Below are 20,361 nucleotides of genomic sequence, written 5' to 3'. Positions count from 1 at the left end.
GGTTTAATATTTGTGTCCTCTCATAGACCACAAGTTCCCTGTGGGCAGGCATTATGTCTTGATAGGGTTTAGAACAGGCTACCCCTAAATATGGCACCTTGGCTTAGTGAAAACTTTAAGACGAAGAAATTCGAGAAACAGCAGGTGCAGGATGTCTCTCTGACCTCGCCCTTCTCTGCCGGAGCAGGTCATGAGACCCTGCAGGAGAGGGAAAAGTTTTTCTCAGCTCTCTTGGAATCTCTGGCTGGGTCTGCAAATTAAACAGACGAAGATTAACAGGAGAAAAGCCTACAGGTATATTTCATGTAAGTTTTACATGGCATGGGAGCCTTCATAAGGAAACAAAGACCCCAAGATCCAGACCTGTGTACTTTTATCCTAGGTTCAGTGAAGAGTGGAACATGACAGGTTAAGGAGCAGAAAGTAAGGGTATTAAAGTGGCGGACGCTTAGCAAAGCCTGTTTGTTCAGCTTCTTCTCCTCCGTCTTTGGAGATAAGGATGTTGTTTTCCTCCAGGTGTAGGGAGGCAGCTCTCACGTGAGGGTTTTATGACCTGTTTTCAGAGCAGAAGGGCGGTGGGCAGAGGAATTCAGAGTGATCTTCCTGCTTGTACTGTTTTCTCAAACTTCCTCAGCTTAAAACATTCAATACGCCAAGGTGACATATTTTGAGGATCATGTCCTGAACCCATCAGCCCTCCTATGAGATGTGCCCTCCTTATACCTGGAAAAGAGGACCTTCCTTATTTCAGAAGATGCAGGGATGCTGAGGGGACCCTGAATGATTAGTCCTTGCTAAGCTTCCCTCTGGTTACTACCCTTCACTCATACCCTTTGTCCTATTACGTTTTCCTGCGACTTTCCTTTCCTTCATCAACTCTAGCATCACATTCAGGTTTACCCACTTTTGCACGTCTTCATTTCCTTGGGAAGGCTCTTGTGTCCTGTGAAACTTCCATTAAGCAGACCTGTATGCTTTCCTCCTGTTGATCTGTCTTTCCAGTCTAATTTACAGTGCCCCAGTTGGAGACTCTGAGTTGGGTAGAGGAAGATATTACTTTCTCCCCTACGTTCCCTTGCTTACAGTTGTATCCTGTGGGTGTGGGCACGGTGCCTTGTGCAGAGTGGGTGCTCAGAAAATGTTTAATAAATGAATGTGTGAACAAGGGAGAATGAGGAGAAGCCTTTTGGTGCAGAAAAACTTCTGGGACAGTCAAATGGTTTTAGAGGTTGATAATGCTGGGTGGATGTTAAGTCTAATTTCCCTTAAAAATGTAAGACTTTCTGGGGCGCCTGGGTGGCTCCGTCGGTTGAGCGTCCGACTTCGGCTCAGGTCACAATCTCACGGTCCGTGAGTTCGAGCCCCGCATCGGGCTCTGGGCTGATGGCTCAGAGCCTGGAGCCTGCTTCCCATTCTGTGTCTCCCTCTCTCTCTGACCCTCCCCGCTCATGCTCTGTCTCTCTCTGTCTCAAAAATAAATAAACGTTAATAAAAAAAATGTAAGACTTTTCTGTTTTCTGATAAAGGCCCCAGTTCTCTTATACTGAACCAGTCATTCCGGAGCTGTGGTGAACTGGAAGTCAAGGTCACAATATTTTGCAACTCCTTTATTTCCCCACCTTTTGAATCTGGACTTGCCTTGTGACTTGCTTTAACCAATGAAAGCTGCGGAGGTGATTTTGAGTTGGTCCCAGAAGGCCTAGATTTCCACTTCCGCCCCCCTTGGAATGCTGTGCCTTCATATAGGGAAGCCCAGGCTAGATAATGGGATGATGGCGGGAAGCCCCATGTGTGGGTGGTACTTATACCCAAGAAACTAAGTAAGGAAGTGAGGATAGATGAGAGGGGTTCACTGGAGAAAAGGCGGACTATTCAGGAACTGATACAGATAATTGGTAGATGGGCTGATGAGGCCAAATGCAAGATCTCTCTTCAATTGCTATTTCCTATTACACAAGAAGTTAAGAGTTGGCAGGCAGGCAGGCAGGACGATTGTGTTGGAATTTTGAGGAGAAAGAGGGCGTCAACAGCCATCCAAGTGAGTGGGTGAGTAATTTGACAGGAAAATAAAGAACAATTGCTTAGCAGCACCAAAGATCTCCTTGATGCTTATGATCATTAGAATGAGTAATGTTGGCAAGCTGGTTTGTTTTTTTTTTCTCCAGCCACATTTCCTTGCTCAAGAGCAGTTCCAGAGTAGGTAGAGAGTTGGGGGTTTTCTAGACAAGGAGAGAGGAGAAAGGGACGGCCACGGAGGTTGAGGTTTAGTTACCAAAGAGTAGCTAAAATGATGGAACACAGAATCTATGCTGGGTAAAGAGGGGGAGATGAATAAGAGTAGAAGGATAGGAAAAGGTGAGCGTTCTGTTGAAGGTGAAAAATTCCTGGCACGAGGAAAGGTGATGTGGAATGGCAGGAGGAGGTTAAGTGGAGGTTAAGTACGCAGTTACGAGTAATTAGTAAGGTCAAGAGTATGATCCTGGGAATGGGTGGATGAGTTGGTGGGGTTAGAAACTGAGAGGCTGCCTAGGCATTGCAGGAATCGTCTTTGTGGATATTGAAATCACCGTGAGTTAGCAATTGAGCCAAGGGTGTTACTGGCTATTATTTCTGCTTGAACATTGCAAGCGATCCTAACTCCGTTTCATTCAGAGCGCTCACCGTAGTTTGTAGCGGCTGGGTGATTATTTGACAGTAACCAGGACGGACAGTCTGTTTTGCTAATTGACTGACGTATAGTTGGCGCTCAAAAGGCAGGATGAGTGAATGAATACTCTTTCAGCCATGGGACAAATGTAGTAAATTATAGCACCAACGTATTTTCACATGAAGAGAAAAGCAAGGCTCCGCGAGGGCGGGGGTTTTTGTCTGTTGTACCCCCGGCTGATTTCCCGGTGTTTGGAACAGAGCCGGCACATAGTAGATGTTCAATAAATAATCATCGAACGAACGCCGGAACGAAACAACAACCGTCAGTGCCCACGGCGCCGGCGCTAGAAGCGCAAGGCTCACGCGAACCCTGGCACTCTGCGCCTGCGCCTTGTGTGCCTGCGCTGCCTCTAAACGCCCCGCCCCCAGCCTGCTTTGCCGCATTAGGTTTGAGCCCTACAGGCCCCTGTAGCAGCCGGGCTGCCGCGTCGTCCCGGCTTTCCTCTCGGCGTTCCCACGCCTCCTCAGCCGGGCTCTCGCCCTCAACGTCAGGGCCCGGACTTTCGAGATGGCGGCTCAGAAGATAAATGAGGGGCTGGAGCACCTCGCCAAAGCAGAGAAATAGTGAGTGAGAGACACTGACGTGGGCCGCTGTCCCGGCGGTGGGTCGGTGCCCCCACCCCCGCCCGGTCCTGGCACCTGGGAGTTGGAGGGAGGGCGCGGGGGAGCGAGCGGGGAAGGCAGCGGCCTCCTGGAGGGGCTGCGGCCTGGGCGGGGCCAGCTTCTCCTCCGGAAGCGGACTTGGTCCCCCCCTGCCGGAAGTCGTCTCCTCTGTCTTTTGGGGTCGGTGGGCTGGAGGCTGTGCAGCTGCTTCTGTTCTGGGCTCTCTGGACGGGATGATTGGTTTAGGAGACCGTCTTGTGCACTGTAGTTTAGCAGCGTCCGTGGCCTCTAGCTACTAGATGCCTGCAGCACCTCTCCTCCCTGTTCGAGCCGACGAAACTGACCCCCTGGGAGATAAAATCGCCTTCTTGAAAACCAGCACTCTAAAGTAGAGTTGAGAAAGGAGCTACAGATGTACCCTGAAAACTCCGCAGTTGTCTCTTGTGTCCCAATATACGGTTTTTGGGGGGGTTGAGCTTCCTTAGTCATTTTATGTGTTCGCCCATTTTCTGAGATGGTACTAAGTAGGCACCCAACAGACATTTGCGGAACTGAACTGACTCTGTCCAGTCGGTCCTTGAACACTCTCCTCCTCCTCCGTGTCATCAGTGCAACGAATTTTTGTCTGGCAGTTCTAGAACATGAAAAAGTCTACATGGTGCCGTGTGCCAGATGCTTCACATACCTGATCTGAGATCTTTACAACTTTGGACGTGCAGAATCTCATTTTACAGAAGAGGAGGCGAGGCTTGGAGAAGCTTTATGGTGACTCGCCCGAAGCTGTACGGTTGAAAGATGGCAGCGCCAGTTTTTGAACAGTGGGAAAATTCAAGATCTTTCCGGTGTACCATATCACTGCTTCCAGGCAGTGTGTAAGGTACTGGAAATGACCACAACAGTCTTGCTTTCTACTGAGAGCAAACAAAAGTATCATTAGAAAAGTGTGTGTACTAAGGACCAGAATAAAGCTGTGTTAACTTTGCTAGCACAGGGAGAGAAGTTTATTCTGCCTGGGGAAATTTAGGAAGATTTCCCAGAGGTGATTTCTGAGCAGGGCCCAGAAAATAAGTTTTTAGACGGAGGGAAAATCCTGTGAGACAGAATTTATGCACAGGATGTGGTCTGAGCATAGCCCTGAAAATATGCTGGGAGAATAGTTAATGTAGAGTAGTTGTAGTGCCAGGGGATGAGCTAGAGCAGAGAATTTGGGGTCGGACTTTGAAGGGGCTGCCCCTCTGATGGTCCTGAACCTTAGCTCTTCTAGGGATCATATAAGGAGTGGGACGTGTTTGCGTTTATTTTTGGCAAAAGAGGTGTGGCAGCAACATGGAGAATGGGCAGGGAGAGAGAAAAGTGAGAACTTTGGCCTATTCAGTAAGCAAACATCTGCAAAGTTGTCCTGTGTATCTGTCCCAGCCACTGGGGTTATTGAGGTAATGAAAAGTGGTCCTTTGCTCAGGAGCCTAGACTTCACAGGTGGGCATATAAGTCAGATATTAAATGCTAGAATAGAGGTATGCAGTGGTTTCAGTGGATATGCAAAACAAGGAAAAGTTACTATCCTCGGGGTGGGGGAAATGGAAGAAGAGAGCAGGCAGGAAAGGGGACTTTCCCATGACAGGTTAGTAGACTTGACCGGGGTCCAAATTAAAGTAACTGTGCAGGGGGCAGGATTGGGCAACATCTGTCAGACAGAACTGGCAATCTTTAGTGACTTGACCGGAGTGAAAAGCTTGACAAGAGTCAAGGTTTCGGAGAGTTTGGAGAGATGAAGTGGAAGAGAGATCTTCAGCTATTGACTCTTCTCTTTTTTTAATTAAAACAAAATTTTTTAAATTAAAACAATTTTTTTAAATTTATTGATTGATTGATTGAGAGAATGAGAGAGAGAGAGAGAATCCTGAAAGGATTCTGCAGTCACAGCACGGAGCCCAGTGAGGGCTCGATCTCTGGGACCAAGAAATCATCACCTGAGCCAAGGTCAGGAGTCAGATGCTTAACTGATTGGGCCACCCAGGCACCCTTCTTTATTGACTCTTTGGACCAAAATATCAAAAACACTAACAGGTAGAGCCATTAAATTAACCAGTGTGCCTTCTCTCTTTCTTATTAGAGGTATTTAGTTGACTGGGGATGATTTGCTGTATTTTTAAATCTCTAGCTCTTTCCATGTGTAGCACATCAGACAGTACATTCATACTGTGTTTGGGTTGGGATTTAAGAAATTACGTTAGTATACAGAATATAACGAACCCTTTAGTGTAGGGTGAAGGATTAGAATTTTGCCTTATTGGAGTACTTCTCTAGTGTTGTGGATTAGACTGCAATTTAAACATTTTATTTTTCTGAGTAATAATATTCTTGGTGAGCTTAAAAAATGGCTCACACATTTGGATCTTATAGCAGTAAATACGCAAACACAAATGTTAAACATGCTTGGCAAAAAATATTGCTTAAAAGTTAGGGCTGACAAAATAAACATGTATTTCTGAGGGCTCTTGGGGATTCCCCCGTCTTTCAGTTAGGGTGCTCCTTTGAAGCAGCTTACAGTGTTCTGTGTAAGTAGACTTTCCTTATTGAATTGAAATTTAGAAACTAAAATGACATTTATTTAGCAGTTCTTATGCACACCCAAGTTTGACAGTCACTTTACTTTAGTGACTTTAAAGTGTTACTTTAAAGTTACTTCAAAGTGTGAGTCTCAGCTTATTTTAAAATAAAAAAGAAATAAAATATTGAAGAAAGGGCAAGTAAGGTAAGGACTCAAAATTGATGGTCCTTTGCTTTGGTATCTAAGGAACCAGTGGTCATCCTGGAATAGCTTCCGTTGTTTTCATAACATCCTCATCTTTCTTGTTATCCTCCCTGTTCACTGGTGTGAGTTCTCAACCCGTGTTGCTGACTCCCTGTGTTGTTCCTCTGAATGTTTATATTCTGTAGTCTTTCTGCTCATTCTCTAAGATATCCCTAGGAGATCTTACCTAGGCCCCTGGTGTGGCATAAGCCAGTGGCTCCTTAGTTAATACCTGTAGCCCCTCCTGAGCTTCAGCCTCATGAATCCCAACTGCTTACTTGGATGCTGTGCTGCAGAGGGTCTCAAGCGTTAATGCACCTCACGGTCTGTTATACTGTGATTGCTGCTGCCAGCCCGGGGTTTCTGGTTCTGTAGGTCTGGGGCAGGATGAGTTAGTATTTCTAGCGCTTTCTGGCAGTGCTGGTCTGGGGACCCCACACTGAGAATTTCTGCTGTATGTGGATGTTATACCAACATTTCAAAAGAAGGAAATCCACATCTATGATAGTGAAAGGGAAAATGGTGAGGTTGTAGTTCATTGTGAATAAATTTGGGTAGAGGTGGGCAAGATGGTGACTTTGTACCTGGTGGCTTCCCCATGTTGTTGGTATTTTGTTTTGTTTGTAATATGAAATTCATTGTCAGATTGGTTTCCATACAACACCTAGTGCTCATCCCAACAGGTGCCCTCCTCAATGCCCATCACCCACTTTCCCCTCCACCCTACCCCCCCCCATCAACCCTCACTTTATTCTCAGTATTTAAGAGTCTCTTATGTTTGCCTCCTTCCCTCTCTGTAACTTTTTTTTCCCCCCTTCTCCTTCCTGCTGGTCTTCTGTTGAGTTTCTCAGGATCCACATATGAGTGAAAACATATGGTATCTGTCTTTCTCTGTGCGACTTATTTCATTTAGCATCACACTCTCCAGTTCCATCCACGTTGCTACAAAAGGCCATATTTCATTCTTTCTCATTGCCACGTAGTATTCCATTGTGTATATAAACCACAGTTTCCTTATCCATTCATCAGTTGATGGACATTTAGGCTCTTTCCACAATTTGGCTATTGTTGAGAGTGCTGCTATAAACATTGGGGTACAAGTGCCCCTATGCATCAGTACTCCTGTATCCCTTGGGTAAATTCCTAGCAGTGCTATTGCTGGGTCACAGGGTAGGTCTATTTTTAATTTTCTGAGGAACCTCCACACTGCTTTTCAGAGGGGCTGCACCAATTTGCATTCCCACCAACAGTGCAAGAGGGTTCCCGTTTCTCCACATCCTCTCCAGCATCTATAGTCTCCTGATTTGTTCATTTTGGCCACTCTGACTGGCGTGAGGTGATACCTGAGTGTTGTTTTGATTTGTATTTCCCTGATAAGGAGCGAGGCTGAACATCTTTTCATGTGCCTGTTGGCCATCTGGATATCTTCTTTAGGGAAGTGTCTATTCATGTTTTCTGCCCATTTCTTCACTGGATTATGTTTTTTGGGTGTGGAGTTTGGTGAGCTCTTTATAGATTTTGGATACTAGCCCTTTATCTGATATGTCATTTGCAAATATCCTTTCCCATTCCATCGGTTGCCTTTTAGTTTTGTTGATTGTTTCCTTTGCTGTGCAGAAGCTTTTTATCTTGATGAGGTCCCGGTAGTTCATTTTTGCTTTTAATTCCCTTGCCTTTGGAGATATGTCAAGAAACTGTTGCGGCTGAGGTCAGAGAGGTTTTTTTCCTGCTTTCTCCCCTAGCGTTTTGATGGTTTCCCCTGTCTCACATTCAGGTCCTTTATCCATTTTGAGTTTATTTTTGTGAATGGTGTAAGAAAGTGGTCTAGTTTCATTCTTCTGCATGTTGCTGTCCAGATCTCCCAGCACCATTTGTTAGAGACTACCTTTTTTCCATTGGATATTCTTTCCTGCTTTGTCAAAGATTAGTTGGCCATACTTTTGTGGGTCCAATTCTGGACTCTGTATTCTATTCCATTGGTCTATGTGTCTGTTTTTGTGCCAATACCATGCTGTCTTGATGATTACAGCTTTGTAGTAGAGGCTAAAGTCTGGGATTGTGATGCCTCCTGCTTTGGTCTTCTTCAATATCACTTTGGCTATTCAGGGTCTTTTGTGGTTCCATACAGACTTTAAGATTGCTTGTTCTAGGGGCGCCTGGGTGGCGCAGTCGGTTAAGCGTCCGACTTCAGCCAGGTCACAATCTCGCGGTCCGTGGGTTCGAGCCCCGCGTCAGGCTCTGGGCTGATGGCTCAGAGCCTGGAGCCTGTTTCCGATTCTGTGTCTCCCTCTCTCTCTGCCCCTCCCCCGTTCATGCTCTGTCTCTCTCTGTCCCAAAAATAAATAAACGTTGAAAAAAAAAATTTTTTAAGATTGCTTGTTCTAGCTTCAAGAATGCTGGTGCAATTTTGATTGGGATTGCATTGAATGTGTAGATTGCTTTGGGTAGTGTTGACATTTTAACAATATTTATTCTTCCAATCCATGAGCATGGAATGTTTTTCCATTTCTTTGTGTCTTCTTCAGTTTCCTTCATAAGCTTTCTATAGTTTTCAGCATACAGATCTTTTACGTCTTTGGTTAGGTTTATTCCTAGGTATCTTATGCTTCTTGGTGCAATTGTGAATGGGATCAGTTTCTTTATTTGTCTTTCTGTTGCTTCATTATTAGTGTATGAGAATGCAACTGATTTCTGTACGTTAATTTTGTATCCTGCGACTGCTGAATTCATGTGTCAGTTCTAGGAGACTTTTGGTGTAGTCTCTCGGGTTTTCCATGTATAATATCATGTCATCTGCAAAAAGAGAAAGCTTAACTTCATCTTTGCCAATTTTGATGCCTTTGATTTCCTTTTGTTGTCTGATTGCTGATGCCAGAACTTCCAACATGATGTTAAACAACAGCGGTGAGAGTGGACATCCCTGTCGTGTTCCTGATCTCAGGGGGGAAGCTCTCAGTTTTTCCCCATTGAGGATGATATTAGCTTTTCATAAATGACTTTTATGATGTTTAAGTATGCTCCTTCTATCCCGACTTTCTGGAGGGTTTTTATTAAGAAAGGATGCTGAATTTTGTCAAATGCTTTTTCTGCATCGATTGACAGGATCATATGGTTCTTATCTTTTCTTTTATTAATGTGATGTATCAACATTGATTGATTTGCGAATGTTGAACTAGCCCTGCAGCCCAGGAGTGAATCCCACTTGATCATGGTGAATAATTCTTTTTATATGCTGTTGAATTCAATTTGCTAGTATCTTGTTGAGAATTTTTGCATCCATATTCATCAGGGATATTGGCCTGTGGTTCTCTTTTTTTGCTGGGTCTCTGTCTGGTTTGGGAATCAAAGTAATGCTGGCTTCATAGAATGAGTCTGGAAGTTTTCCTTCCCTTTCTATTTTTTGGAACAGCTTGAGAAGGATAGGTATTACCTCTGCTTTAAATGTCTGGTAGAATTCCCCAGGGAAGCCATCTGGTCCTGGATTCTTATTTGTTGGGAGATTTTTTTTCTTTCAATGTTTATTTATTTTTGACAGAGAGAGAGAGAGAGAGAGAGAGAGAGAGAGAGAGAGAGCGAGCGAGCATGAGCGGGGGAGGGGCAGAGAGAGAGAGAGAGGGAGACACAGAATTGGAAGCAGGCTCCAAGCTGTCAGTACAGAGCCCGACACAGGGCTCTAACTCATGGACCGCGAGATCATGACCTGAGCCGAAGTCGGACGCTCAACTGACTGAGCCACCCAGGTGCCCCAAGGGAGATTTTTGATAACTGATTCAATTTCTTCACTGGTTTTGGGTCTGTTCAAATTTTCTATTTCTTCCTGTTTGAGTTTTGGAAGTGTGTGGGTGTTTAGGAATTTGTCCATTTCTTCCAGGTTGTCCAGTTTGTTGGCATATAGTTTTTCATAGTGTTCCCTGATAATTGCTTGTATTTCTGAGGGATTGGTTGTAATAATTCCATTTTCATTCGTGATTTTATGTATTTGTATCCTCTCTCTTTTCTTTTCAAGAAGCCTGGCTAGAGGTTTATCAATTTTATTTATTTTTCAAAAAAACCAACTCTTGGTTTTATTGATCTGCTCTACTGTTTTTTTTAGATTCTACATTGTTTATTTCTGCTCTGATCTTTATTATTTCTCTTCTTCTGCTGGGTTTAGGCTGTCTTTGCTGTTCTGCTTCTATTTCCTTTAGGTGTGCTGTTAGATTTTGTATTTGGGATTTTTCTTGTTTCTTGAGATAGGCCTGGATTGCAGTGTATTTTCCTCTCAGGACTGACTTCGCTGCATCCCAAAGCGTTTGGATTGTTGTATTTTCATTTTCATTTGTTCCCTATATTTTTTAATTTCTTCTCTAATTGCCTGGTTGACCCATTCATTCTTTAGTAGGATGTTCTGTAACCTCCATGCTTTTGGAGGTTTTCCAGACTTTTTCCTGTGGTGGATTTCAAGTTTCATTGTGGTCTGAAAGTGTGCATGGTATGATCTCAATTCTTTTATACTTATGAAGGGCTCTTTTATGACACAGTATGTGATCTGTCTTGGAGAATGTTCCATGTGCACTCAAGAAGAAAGTGTATTCTGTTGCTTTGGGATGCAGAGTTCTAAATATATCTGTCAAGTCCATCTGATCCAATATATCATTCAGGGCCCTTGTTTCTTTATTTATTCTCTGTCTAGATGTTCTATCCATTGTTGTAAGTGGAGTGAAAGTCTCTTGCAATTAACCACATTCTTATCAATAAGGTTGCTTATGTTTGTGATTAATTGTTTTATATATTTGGGGGCTTCTGAATTCGGTGCATAGACATTTATAATTGTTAGCTCTTCCTGATGAATAGACCCTGTAATTATTATATAATGCCCTTCTTCATCTCTTGTTACAGCCTTTCATTTAAAGTCTAGTTTGTCTGATATAAGTATGACTATTCCAGCTTTCTTTTGACTTCCAGTAGCATGGTAGATAGTTCTCCATCCCCGCACTCTCAATCTGAAGGTGTCCTCAGGTCTAAAATGAGTCTCTTGTAAACAGCAAATAGATGGGTCTTGTTTTTTTATCCATTCTGATACCCTATGTCTTTTGGTTGGAGCATTTGGTCCATTACATTCAATATTATTATTGAAAGATATGGGTTTAGAGTCATTGTGATATCTGTAGGTTTCATGCTTGTACTGGTGTCTCTGGTACTTTGTGGTCCTTGCAACCTTTTACTCACAGAGTCCCCTTTAGGATCTTTTGTAGGGCTGGTTTAGTGGTGATGAATTCCTTCAGTTTTTGTATGTTTGGGAAAACCTTTATCTCTCCTTCTATTCTGAATGACAGAATTGCTGGGTAAAGGATTCTTGGCTGCATGTTTTTTCTGTTCATCACATTGAAAATTTCCTGCTATTCCTTTCTGGCCTGCCAGGTTTCAGTAGATAGGTCTGTTACTACTCTTATGTGTCTACCTTTGTATGTTAAGGCCCATTTATCCCTAGCTGCTTTCAGAATTCTCTCTTTATCCTTGTATTTTGCCAGTTTCACTATGATATGTCCTGCAGAAGATCGATTCGATTCAGGTTATGTCTGAAGGGAGTTCTCTGTGCCTCTTGGGTTTCAGTGCCTGTTTCCTTCCCCAGATCAGGGCAGTTCTCAGCTATGATTTGTTCTAGTACACCTTCAGCCCCTTTCTCTCTCTCTCTCTTCTGGAATTCCTGTGATGTGGATATTGTTCCGTTTGATTGCATCACTTAGGTCTCTAATTCTCCCCCTCATACTCCTGGATTTTTTTTATATATCTCCTTTTCTAAGCTTCCTCTTTTTCCATAATTTTATCTTCTAATTCACCTATTCTCTCCTCTGCCTCTTTAGTCCGCACTGTGGCCACCTCCATTTTATTTTGCACCTCATTTATTGCATTTTTTAATTCATCATGATTAGTTTTTAGTCCCTTGATCTTTGTAGCAATAGATTCTCTGCTGTCCTGTATGCTTTTTTCAAGCCCAGGGATTAATTTTATGACTATTACTGTAAATTCTTGTTCTGTTATATTGCTTAAATCAGTTTTGATCAATTCGTTAGTTGTCGCTATTTCCTGGAATTTCTTTTGAGGAGAATTCTTCTGTTTCGCCATTTTGGCTAGTTTTCTGTCCCTTATGCGTTTTAAAAGCTTGTTGTGTGCTCTGCACCTGTGAGCACTGCTATATTAAAGGAGGGTGGTACACTGTCCAGGGCCTGGCCCTTCAGGAGGTGTTTTTCTGGAGATTGTTACTTGATCTCTATTTTCGTGTCCTTGGTTATTTTATTACCCTACTGGTAGTAATAATTTGGACCCTCCACCAGATGTGCTTGGATTTGTTCCTTGGAGCAGCCCAAGAAGGCAGCTGGGTAAGAAGATAAATGCCGGTTTGTTTGTTTTTTTTTTTAATGTTTGTTTATTTTTGAGAGAGGGAGAGAGCATGAGCAGAGGAGGGGCAGAGAGAGAGGGAGACAGAATCCAAAGCATGCTCCAGAGTCTGAGCTGTCAGCACAGGCCTGACATGGGGCTCGAACCCACGAACTGTGAGATCATGACCTGATCAAGTCGGACACTTAACCGATTGAGCCACCCGGGCACCCTGTTGTTGGTTTTTTAAAATCACCTATAAAGTTATTAAAGCAGGGTTCTGACTTACACATGTAGTTGGTAACTTGTGTCTTCATTTCATTTTAGCCTGAAAACTGGTTTTTTAAAATGGAAGCCAGATTATGACAGTGCCGCTTCTGAATATGGAAAAGCAGGTATGTGTGACGATAGCCTTGTAACTCCAACGTGTAATCTTAACATAGGCTGGTAACTTCTCGGCAAAGTACTTAACACTCGATGCTCTCTGTAAGATTTTAATAGTTTAAAAAAAAAAAAAAAAAAAAAAAAAACCTGCCCAAACCCTTGCTTTGTTCTCACTTGTTATTTTCAGATGTGTTGAGGACTGAGTGAGAGGTCCAGTTCCCTGCAGCTGTCTGTCCTGACGGCAGAGATGGGGAGGGTTGGTGGCACATAGCTGCAGGGTTTTTGCATTGTTCTTACATGCTTGAATTTCAGTCAGTTGTTTGCTACTTCCAGGAGTTTTTCTGTATCTCTCTCTTGTGCTTCCTATAATTGAATAAAAATTTTTCTTAACTTTTTAAAATTTAGCCTTAATCTGAATAGATCTGCCAATCTTGTGTTTGTTTGGCACATGTTTTTTTAAGAGCCGCGCTTTTGAGATACACTGATAAGTGTTCATGAAGTATGAAGCTGTATAAATCTTTGAATAAATTTATCTGTACATTATATAAAAATGATCTGCAATATGCAACAGAGAGGGACTTTATCAAAAATTTAGCATGCATTACGGAATGATAGCTTTCGGCATATCCACAATTATTTTGGATATAAAGCCTAATGCAGTTTTTGAGGTGCTCTGAATACATTTGCAGTTGTGTTGCAGCCACAGCTTGGATCACATTTGTTAGCCGAATGTAGAGACCACCTGTGTAATGTGCTTTTGATAGACTTTAGTTTTAGTATATCACCAAAGATGAAGAAATCCGGTAAGTAGGAACTAATGAGTCTTTGACACTTTCATTTAAATCCTGAGTAAATTCTCTCTGTTGACTTACGCCAGTTCTTTATGTTATACTTAAAAGGAAAATTATTAAAATCAAACCTCGTGTGGATTCTGTGGATACCTTGTACAAGAATGCTTTTGTAAGTGGAGGGCACAACGTTTTGCAAATCTCCTGAGGGAAATTTAACACAGATTTGTTTTATATGCATCCAAGACCATGAGTTGCCTTCACAGATAACGTATTTCAGGTCCTGTTTTGCCATTAAATCATCCTTTGTTTCTTTTCTTTAAGGGGTTATGCAAAATACATTTAATCATTAGAATAACTTTTTTAAAAAGCAAAACGTGGAAGCCCAGGGATGAAAATAGTTCGGTAGTTTATTTTCAACATTTTATTGAAGAGAATTTTAAGAGTTTGATTTTAACAAATACTTTTTTTTTTAAACAGTATCCTTTTTTACTTATTTGTAAGCAACCCTTGGCAAGTTTTCCAAAATCTGTAAGATCCTATTTTAGGACCATTCCTAATTGTTTTACTCTGATGACACTTTATAACAGTGAGCAATATATTTTAGCTCTTTGGACAATAGAAATGTCATTTTCACAGAAACCTACTGAACAGTGTAAACGCTTTAAAAGACAGGCATTGATGTTTTGGGCATTTATTTAAAGATTGTGACAGAAGGAGGGTTTATTACACAAATATTGAATGTGTTTATTGGTCTTCAGTTTCTAAATAACTTGAAAGATGGACTTAGCTATAACTACAGCACTGTTTTTATTATTAACTGTAAAACTGGTGAAGTAAGGTACTGTCTTTTATGACAGTACCTTATAAAGGTGTTAAAAAGTAGGCGTTAAAAAGACTTGGCTTTGAGTGAAAGTAGCACTGACTTACCGCCAGTAGTCTACAATTAAAAAAAAAGCAAAAACAAAAACAAACTTTTGAAAGTACTTCTAAGTTACTGGTAATCAAAAAAGTGACAAGAAAATTGCTTTTTAAAAAGTGCTGTTTTATAAAACTTCTTAGGTGTTTGATTAAAATAAGTATAGTTTCTAATACTTCCCACGTGATACAGATTTTAGTAATGATTCGTTGGAAGTTTTGTCATGATGGATTAGAACGTCTGTCTTTGTTGTTGTTCCGTTTCAGCTGTTGCTTTTAAAAACGCCAAACAGTTTGAGCAAGCGAAAGATGCCTGCCTGAGAGAAGCTGTTGCTCATGAGAATAACAGGGCGTATCTTTTTCAACCTTTACAAAGGAGTTCGGGAATTAGAGTGATACGGACTGAAACTCGTTGTTTTGTTATAAGTTGGCTACGTGTGAGAGAACAATGCTATTAAGTTAGAAAATGATTAGAAAAGTTCTGCATTTTTAACTGAGGGAGCATTTACAGAGACTTCTCATAATGTTTACACTGTTTTTGCAGAACTGTAGTTGAGAGTTTAATTTCTGTTGTTTCTGGGTTTGCTCCACGGTGGTTTTACCTGGGCTGAAGTGAGGGAAATACGCAGGTGCTGAAGAGTGAGGCAGGTACTGGAAATTTTTAAAATACAGTCTTCCTTAGGTATTTGAAAGAAGAGTAGTTTAAATAAATTTTTCTGAGGTATTTGAAAATTTACTCTGTAAAAAGTGTCTTTTTTATCTACTTTGAAATTGCGGCTGTAATAACCTTGCATTTTAGTGAAACTTTACAGATAAATGGGCAGTGGAAAGAACTTAAAAATCTATGTGGTATTTTTATTTTTTCAGTGTTTTTTGTGAATTATGTAGTTTTAAGCGACATCAGTAGGCATAAAATTACTGCTTCATCTGTTTGTAGGATTTGTCTTTTGGAACCTACTGGGGCAGTTGACGTTTTTTAAGTGGTAGATCTGTAGAAACTGTTCATTTGGTTTTTTTCCTTAATTTTAACTTTGTTACATCCATTCAGTCTTTTTCATGCTGCCAAGTAAGTAAATATTTTCCATGTTTTCATGTATTTGCAGTTTATGTTTTAAATGTTGCTGTTTTTCCATAGGTCGGTAAATTTTTCCTACGTTACAAATCCATAAATAGTGAATTATTCTGTATTGATTTAGATAAAATCATCATTTCCATTTGTTTCAGTCTTTACCTGACCCGTAGAAACTGAGTCACTCCTAAGATATACAGCGGTTAAGTTCAATTCACCAAATATTTTTAGGGCCATTTTGTTCAATGACCTATGAAAAAACAAGTATGTTTTCCCCCTTTTCCTTGATAGTTAATAGTACTTGTGGAGAGAAGCAGGCTTTCTCCTGCTTTCGTGGAGAGTACATGTTGCAAAACTTGGATTTAGTTTTGTCACATAGAAAGTCCTTTAACCTGTCTGAGTTTTACTTAATTTTGCATCTGCAAAATAAAATCCCTTTAACTCAGGTGTCAGTTGTTTCCAAGGCACTCTTGCCCTCAAAAATAAAAAGAAGAAAAAACTGTTACTCAAGGCCTAAAGCAGCATATAGTGCCTGAGCCAGTTTTAGTTGATCTAACTTCTATCTGTGGTAGAAAGTTTCCCCTCCTCCTTATTTCATTAAGATCTCATCTGAGAACTTGTATTCTCTTTGCAGAGCTTATGAACAAGCTGGCATGATGTTGAAGGTCAGTAATGTGTCACAACTGTTCTGTAGGTAAAATGAATTAACTAGGTGTTAAAGTAAATTTGTGTTCAGATTGAAAAGTCTCCTTGCTGTAAGGTGAGAGGTGCTAAGATTTCATTTCTAAAGTATATTCTGTGTGTCTTAAGATAGGGAGTTTTAAAGGTGAAATTTAAGAGAAAACTTAATGGAGGAAACCAGGAACACATTTCTATGCTTTGTAACCAGGAGCTTGCTGATAAACAGCTCTTTGGGAGATTTCCCTACTCCTGAGAGCTTCAGGACATTTTAATGCAGTAAAAATTTACAAATACATGTTTTTTGTTACTCTTGGGCTTTATTTTTTTAATTTTTATTTTTTAACTTTTTAAAAAATATTTATTTTTGAGAGAGACAGAGACAGAGCACAAGTGGGGAAGGAGCAGAGAGAGAGAGGGAGATACAGAATCGGAAGCAGGCTCTGCTCTGTCAGCACGGAGTCCGACACGGGACTTGAACTCATGAACAGCGAAAGTCAGACGCTTAACGGACTGAGACATCCAGGCACCCCAGTCTTGGGTTTTAGAAAGGAGAGTTTTGCTTGTTTTATAAAAGCTGGCATTGAAAAGAACCTTAGACTTAAGCAATTGATATTTAATTCTGATTCTTGTTGAATGGAATAGTTGGCTGATGTGCTTGTGCCGCTTTTCATATTTCTGCCTCATTAAAGCAGGTTGGGAAGTAATACACTGTTGTGGTGAGAAAAAACATGTTGCTTTATGACACTTACAAAGCATGCCAAGTAGCAGTCGACATAGAACATTTCCTTTCCATTTTTATGTTTCCTAATACGGTAAAAGCTGTTTGAATTATTATGAAGCTTTAAGAACTCATGCTTTAGTAAAACTATTTTTTTTAATTTTAATGACTTTTACAATCTTACTGATTTTTTAAGGAATACATGCTCATTGTAGAACATTTAGAAACTGGAAGGACCAAAAAGCGTTAGTAATGAGTTTATTTTTTTCTTTTAGTCATTTTTCTATGTACATACGTATCTTACTATTTACATTTAACTTTTTCATACAGATTTTCTTTTTCATGCCATTTAAAAAATTACTTTCAAAATCTATATCACGGCCTTTAAGAATGTCCATATCCTTTGACCTAGGAATTCCAATTCTGTGACTCTGTTGTAAAGAGACAGATAGCAAAGATTTATGTGTAAAAATGTTTATTATATATTGCTTAAGAAAAATGGCAGTTATCTAAATTTTTAATAATAAGATATTTAAATAAATTATGGTGCTTCCTTGTGATAAACTGTTACGTTGCCATTGTAGTAAAGCTTTTCTGGATAAAACCTGCAACCAGATTTGGTGATGCAGGTCAGGTTATCAGCAGTTTCTTAGCGACTAGAATTTCTCTTGTAGCCGAAGGAGCTGGGTGTCTGCCCTGACCTTCTGCTGTCCCAGGTCCCCCTGAGAAATAGGAAGCTCCCAGGTGGCTCGTGTCATCTCATTTGTGGCTATTATTAGGATCCACTCTCTTAATACAGAAATGCTAGACCACTATAATTTATAATCCTCACAGCTTCAGTTTATATTCTAACAGCTGGGCTAAGACTTGAGTCTTCATAAAAAGATATTATTTTGACATCATTTCCGTTGTGGTAGTATTGGTTTAATTTGAGGATTTGAAGGCACTGCTTTGAATGAAGGAAAAATAAACCTAGTAGGTAGGGGAAGAGACAAGAGAAAATGTTTCTGCCATGCTCTTGTATTTAAATTAAATGTCTTTGGACAGTCCTTAGCAGCATTAGGGGTCCTGAGCTACTTGGCTCAGTGTTAATTCCGTGGGTTGAAATTTCCATTCATACAGACCTTCGTAATCATCTGCTAGCAAGGCTTAGGAAGTGACAATATGTGGAAGGATGCCGAGTGGAAGACACCACTTACTGGAGTCGCCCCTGGTTCTGTCATTGTACGACTGTTAGATTTCATATCCTGGTTGTTCCACAGAAGCAGTAGGGTGACTCAGGCTCAAAACCGCTGAAAATAAGCATGTTTTTATTTTCCTTTTGATTTTGCCATGCTACAAGAACATGGGGAAGAGTATAAAATAGTGTAACTTTTCAGATGGCAGCCTATCCTTATTTATTCCTTAGCTAAAGAATGAAAAAGTTATATTTGGACATCAGTAAGAATGAGACCAACAGGTTTTGTATCCTAAAGAATTTGCCAACTTAGTGAGTGACTGAACAGGCAGATTTGAAAACAACCCATGAAACGTCTGCATGGAGCCTACTTTAAGATCTAAGGATGTCAACCCTAAGTAGGACAATGCCACATAAACCTTATATCTGGCTTGTAAATGATTATTGTTCTGTTTCTAAAAGAGTTTAGATTTGGAGATAATAGATGTAAGGACCACAGGATGCTGAGACCTATGATCTCCTAGTGAGGCATGGAGTTAACGTGTTGGTGGCACTCATTGTGGAAAAGGGCTGCAGACTCTGATGAGCCCAGGGCAGTGGGGACTGAGGCAGGCCTGGGCGTGTAGGACAGCAGGGAGTGTGGAGGGGAGTGCGGAGAGAGGAGGCCACTGCAGGAGACGCCACGCCTCCCGGGACATCCGCTCAGCCTCAACCCACTCCTGCCACGTGGGAATGAAAACCTGCTGACGCCAGAGCTTGTGATACTTTTTTAAAATAGGAAGCTGTAAAACAGAACCTTTGTGAAAGTTTCTGATTTAAAACTACTGAATGGTTCAAGCAAGATGCACTTGGAAATGAGGTACAGCCCTTGAGCTGCTGGTTTGCAGCCTTTGGCATAGGCTTCGCAGCTGGTAGGGATTCAGTAAGTGTTCAGAGAATTATAAATCCTACAAAACAGTCAAGAGCAAGGGTTTTGGTTTCTACCGTTGGTAGAGCTTTTCTGAAACTCTAAAGTGGTGATGAACTCTGTAGAACTCAACTGATAATGTTTTTAGTTTGGCGAAATGAACTTGATGGGGGAGAGTAACCACGTGAAGGCATTTCATCTTAAATCTGTCTGTTGTATAACGTATTCAAACGTTAAAATTAATAAATTCTACTTTCACGAATAAGGAATAAAATGAATTTCTGATTGTTAATTCTGTGCTTACGCTGATGCATTTATCCTTTGCCTAAAGGAGATGCAGAAACTACCAGAGGCCGTTCAGCTGATAGAGAAAGCCAGCATGATGTATCTGGAAAACGGCACCCCTGACACGGCAGCCATGGCCTTGGAACGCGCTGGAAAGTGAGTGTGTGGAACACAAGTCTGCATAGGAGCCATTGGCTTTTTGTCTTAATAAAGTCCTTGGAAAAACAAGTTTTCTATCTCTCATAGGAGTCCAATTTTCTTGTCTCATAGGCTTATAGAAAATGTAGATCCAGAAAAGGCTGTACAGTTATATCAACAGACAGCAAATGTGTTCGAAGTAAGTCTGAATTTTACTTTTTTCCTTTAAGTATACTTAGAATGTGTAGGCTCATTTTCTGTAGGAAAATGGAGAAATGCAGTGACTGCTTTTAAAGTTTTCTGTGCTCACAGTTGAACTGTAGTTTTTTATTAGACAGTTAAAAAAATGGATTAACAGCTTTGGCATTTTCCCCCTGCCCACTTTGATTGAATGCTGTTACTTTTTTATCAAATAATTATTGGGAGGAAAAGAAGATTCCTAGATTAAAGCAGCCAACTGTCTCTTTTCTCTGATTCCTTCAGAATGAGGAACGCTTACGACAGGCAGTTGAATTACTAGGAAAAGCCTCCAGACTGCTGGTCCGAGGACGCAGGTAAGATTTCCAAAACTGTGTTGCTGTGTGTCCATGTAAACCTTCAGTTCACATTTGGAACCGTTAAGTAACGTGGGGAATGGCTTGTTAATCTATTTGGTGTAAGCCACAGGCACACCAGGCCACCGAGTAGAAAGAGTAATGTCTGCAAGATGGAACATGGAATTAAATATTAAAAGATCTGCTGTTTTTGTAAATCTGATGCCAAAATGTATCATGCATTGTGGTTTTATTGGTTAAAACCTGGCTCAGCAGTGTGGGGGAGCAGTTGTCTTGATA

General features: G+C 41.0%; 1 protein-coding gene across 2 annotated transcripts in view; it reads left to right on the top strand.

Annotated features, from left to right (window-relative positions):
- The first annotated feature begins 3,114 nt into the window (after positions 1–3,114).
- The window catches only part of NAPG (NSF attachment protein gamma), a 28,893-nt gene continuing 11,646 nt past the window's right edge, over positions 3,115–20,361 (top strand). Inside the window, exons 1-8 of one of the 2 annotated variants that reach the window (XM_019814979.3) lie at positions 3,115–3,273; positions 12,791–12,858; positions 14,821–14,905; positions 15,602–15,619; positions 16,257–16,287; positions 19,437–19,546; positions 19,661–19,727; positions 20,012–20,082. In XM_019814979.3, coding sequence (XP_019670538.1) covers positions 3,218–3,273; positions 12,791–12,858; positions 14,821–14,905; positions 15,602–15,619; positions 16,257–16,287; positions 19,437–19,546; positions 19,661–19,727; positions 20,012–20,082 — 506 coding nt within the window. In that variant the 5' untranslated portion in view covers positions 3,115–3,217. The remainder of the gene's footprint in view (positions 3,274–12,790; positions 12,859–14,820; positions 14,906–15,601; positions 15,620–16,256; positions 16,288–19,436; positions 19,547–19,660; positions 19,728–20,011; positions 20,083–20,361) is intronic. The other variant, XM_003995014.6, reaches the window with a different exon arrangement.

Source organism: Felis catus, chromosome D3 (genome assembly GCF_018350175.1).
Source record: "Felis catus isolate Fca126 chromosome D3, F.catus_Fca126_mat1.0, whole genome shotgun sequence".
Classification (NCBI taxonomy): Eukaryota; Metazoa; Chordata; class Mammalia; order Carnivora; family Felidae; genus Felis; species Felis catus.
Note: the sequence above shows the minus strand (reverse complement) of the source record. Positions and strands in the feature narration are given on the sequence as shown.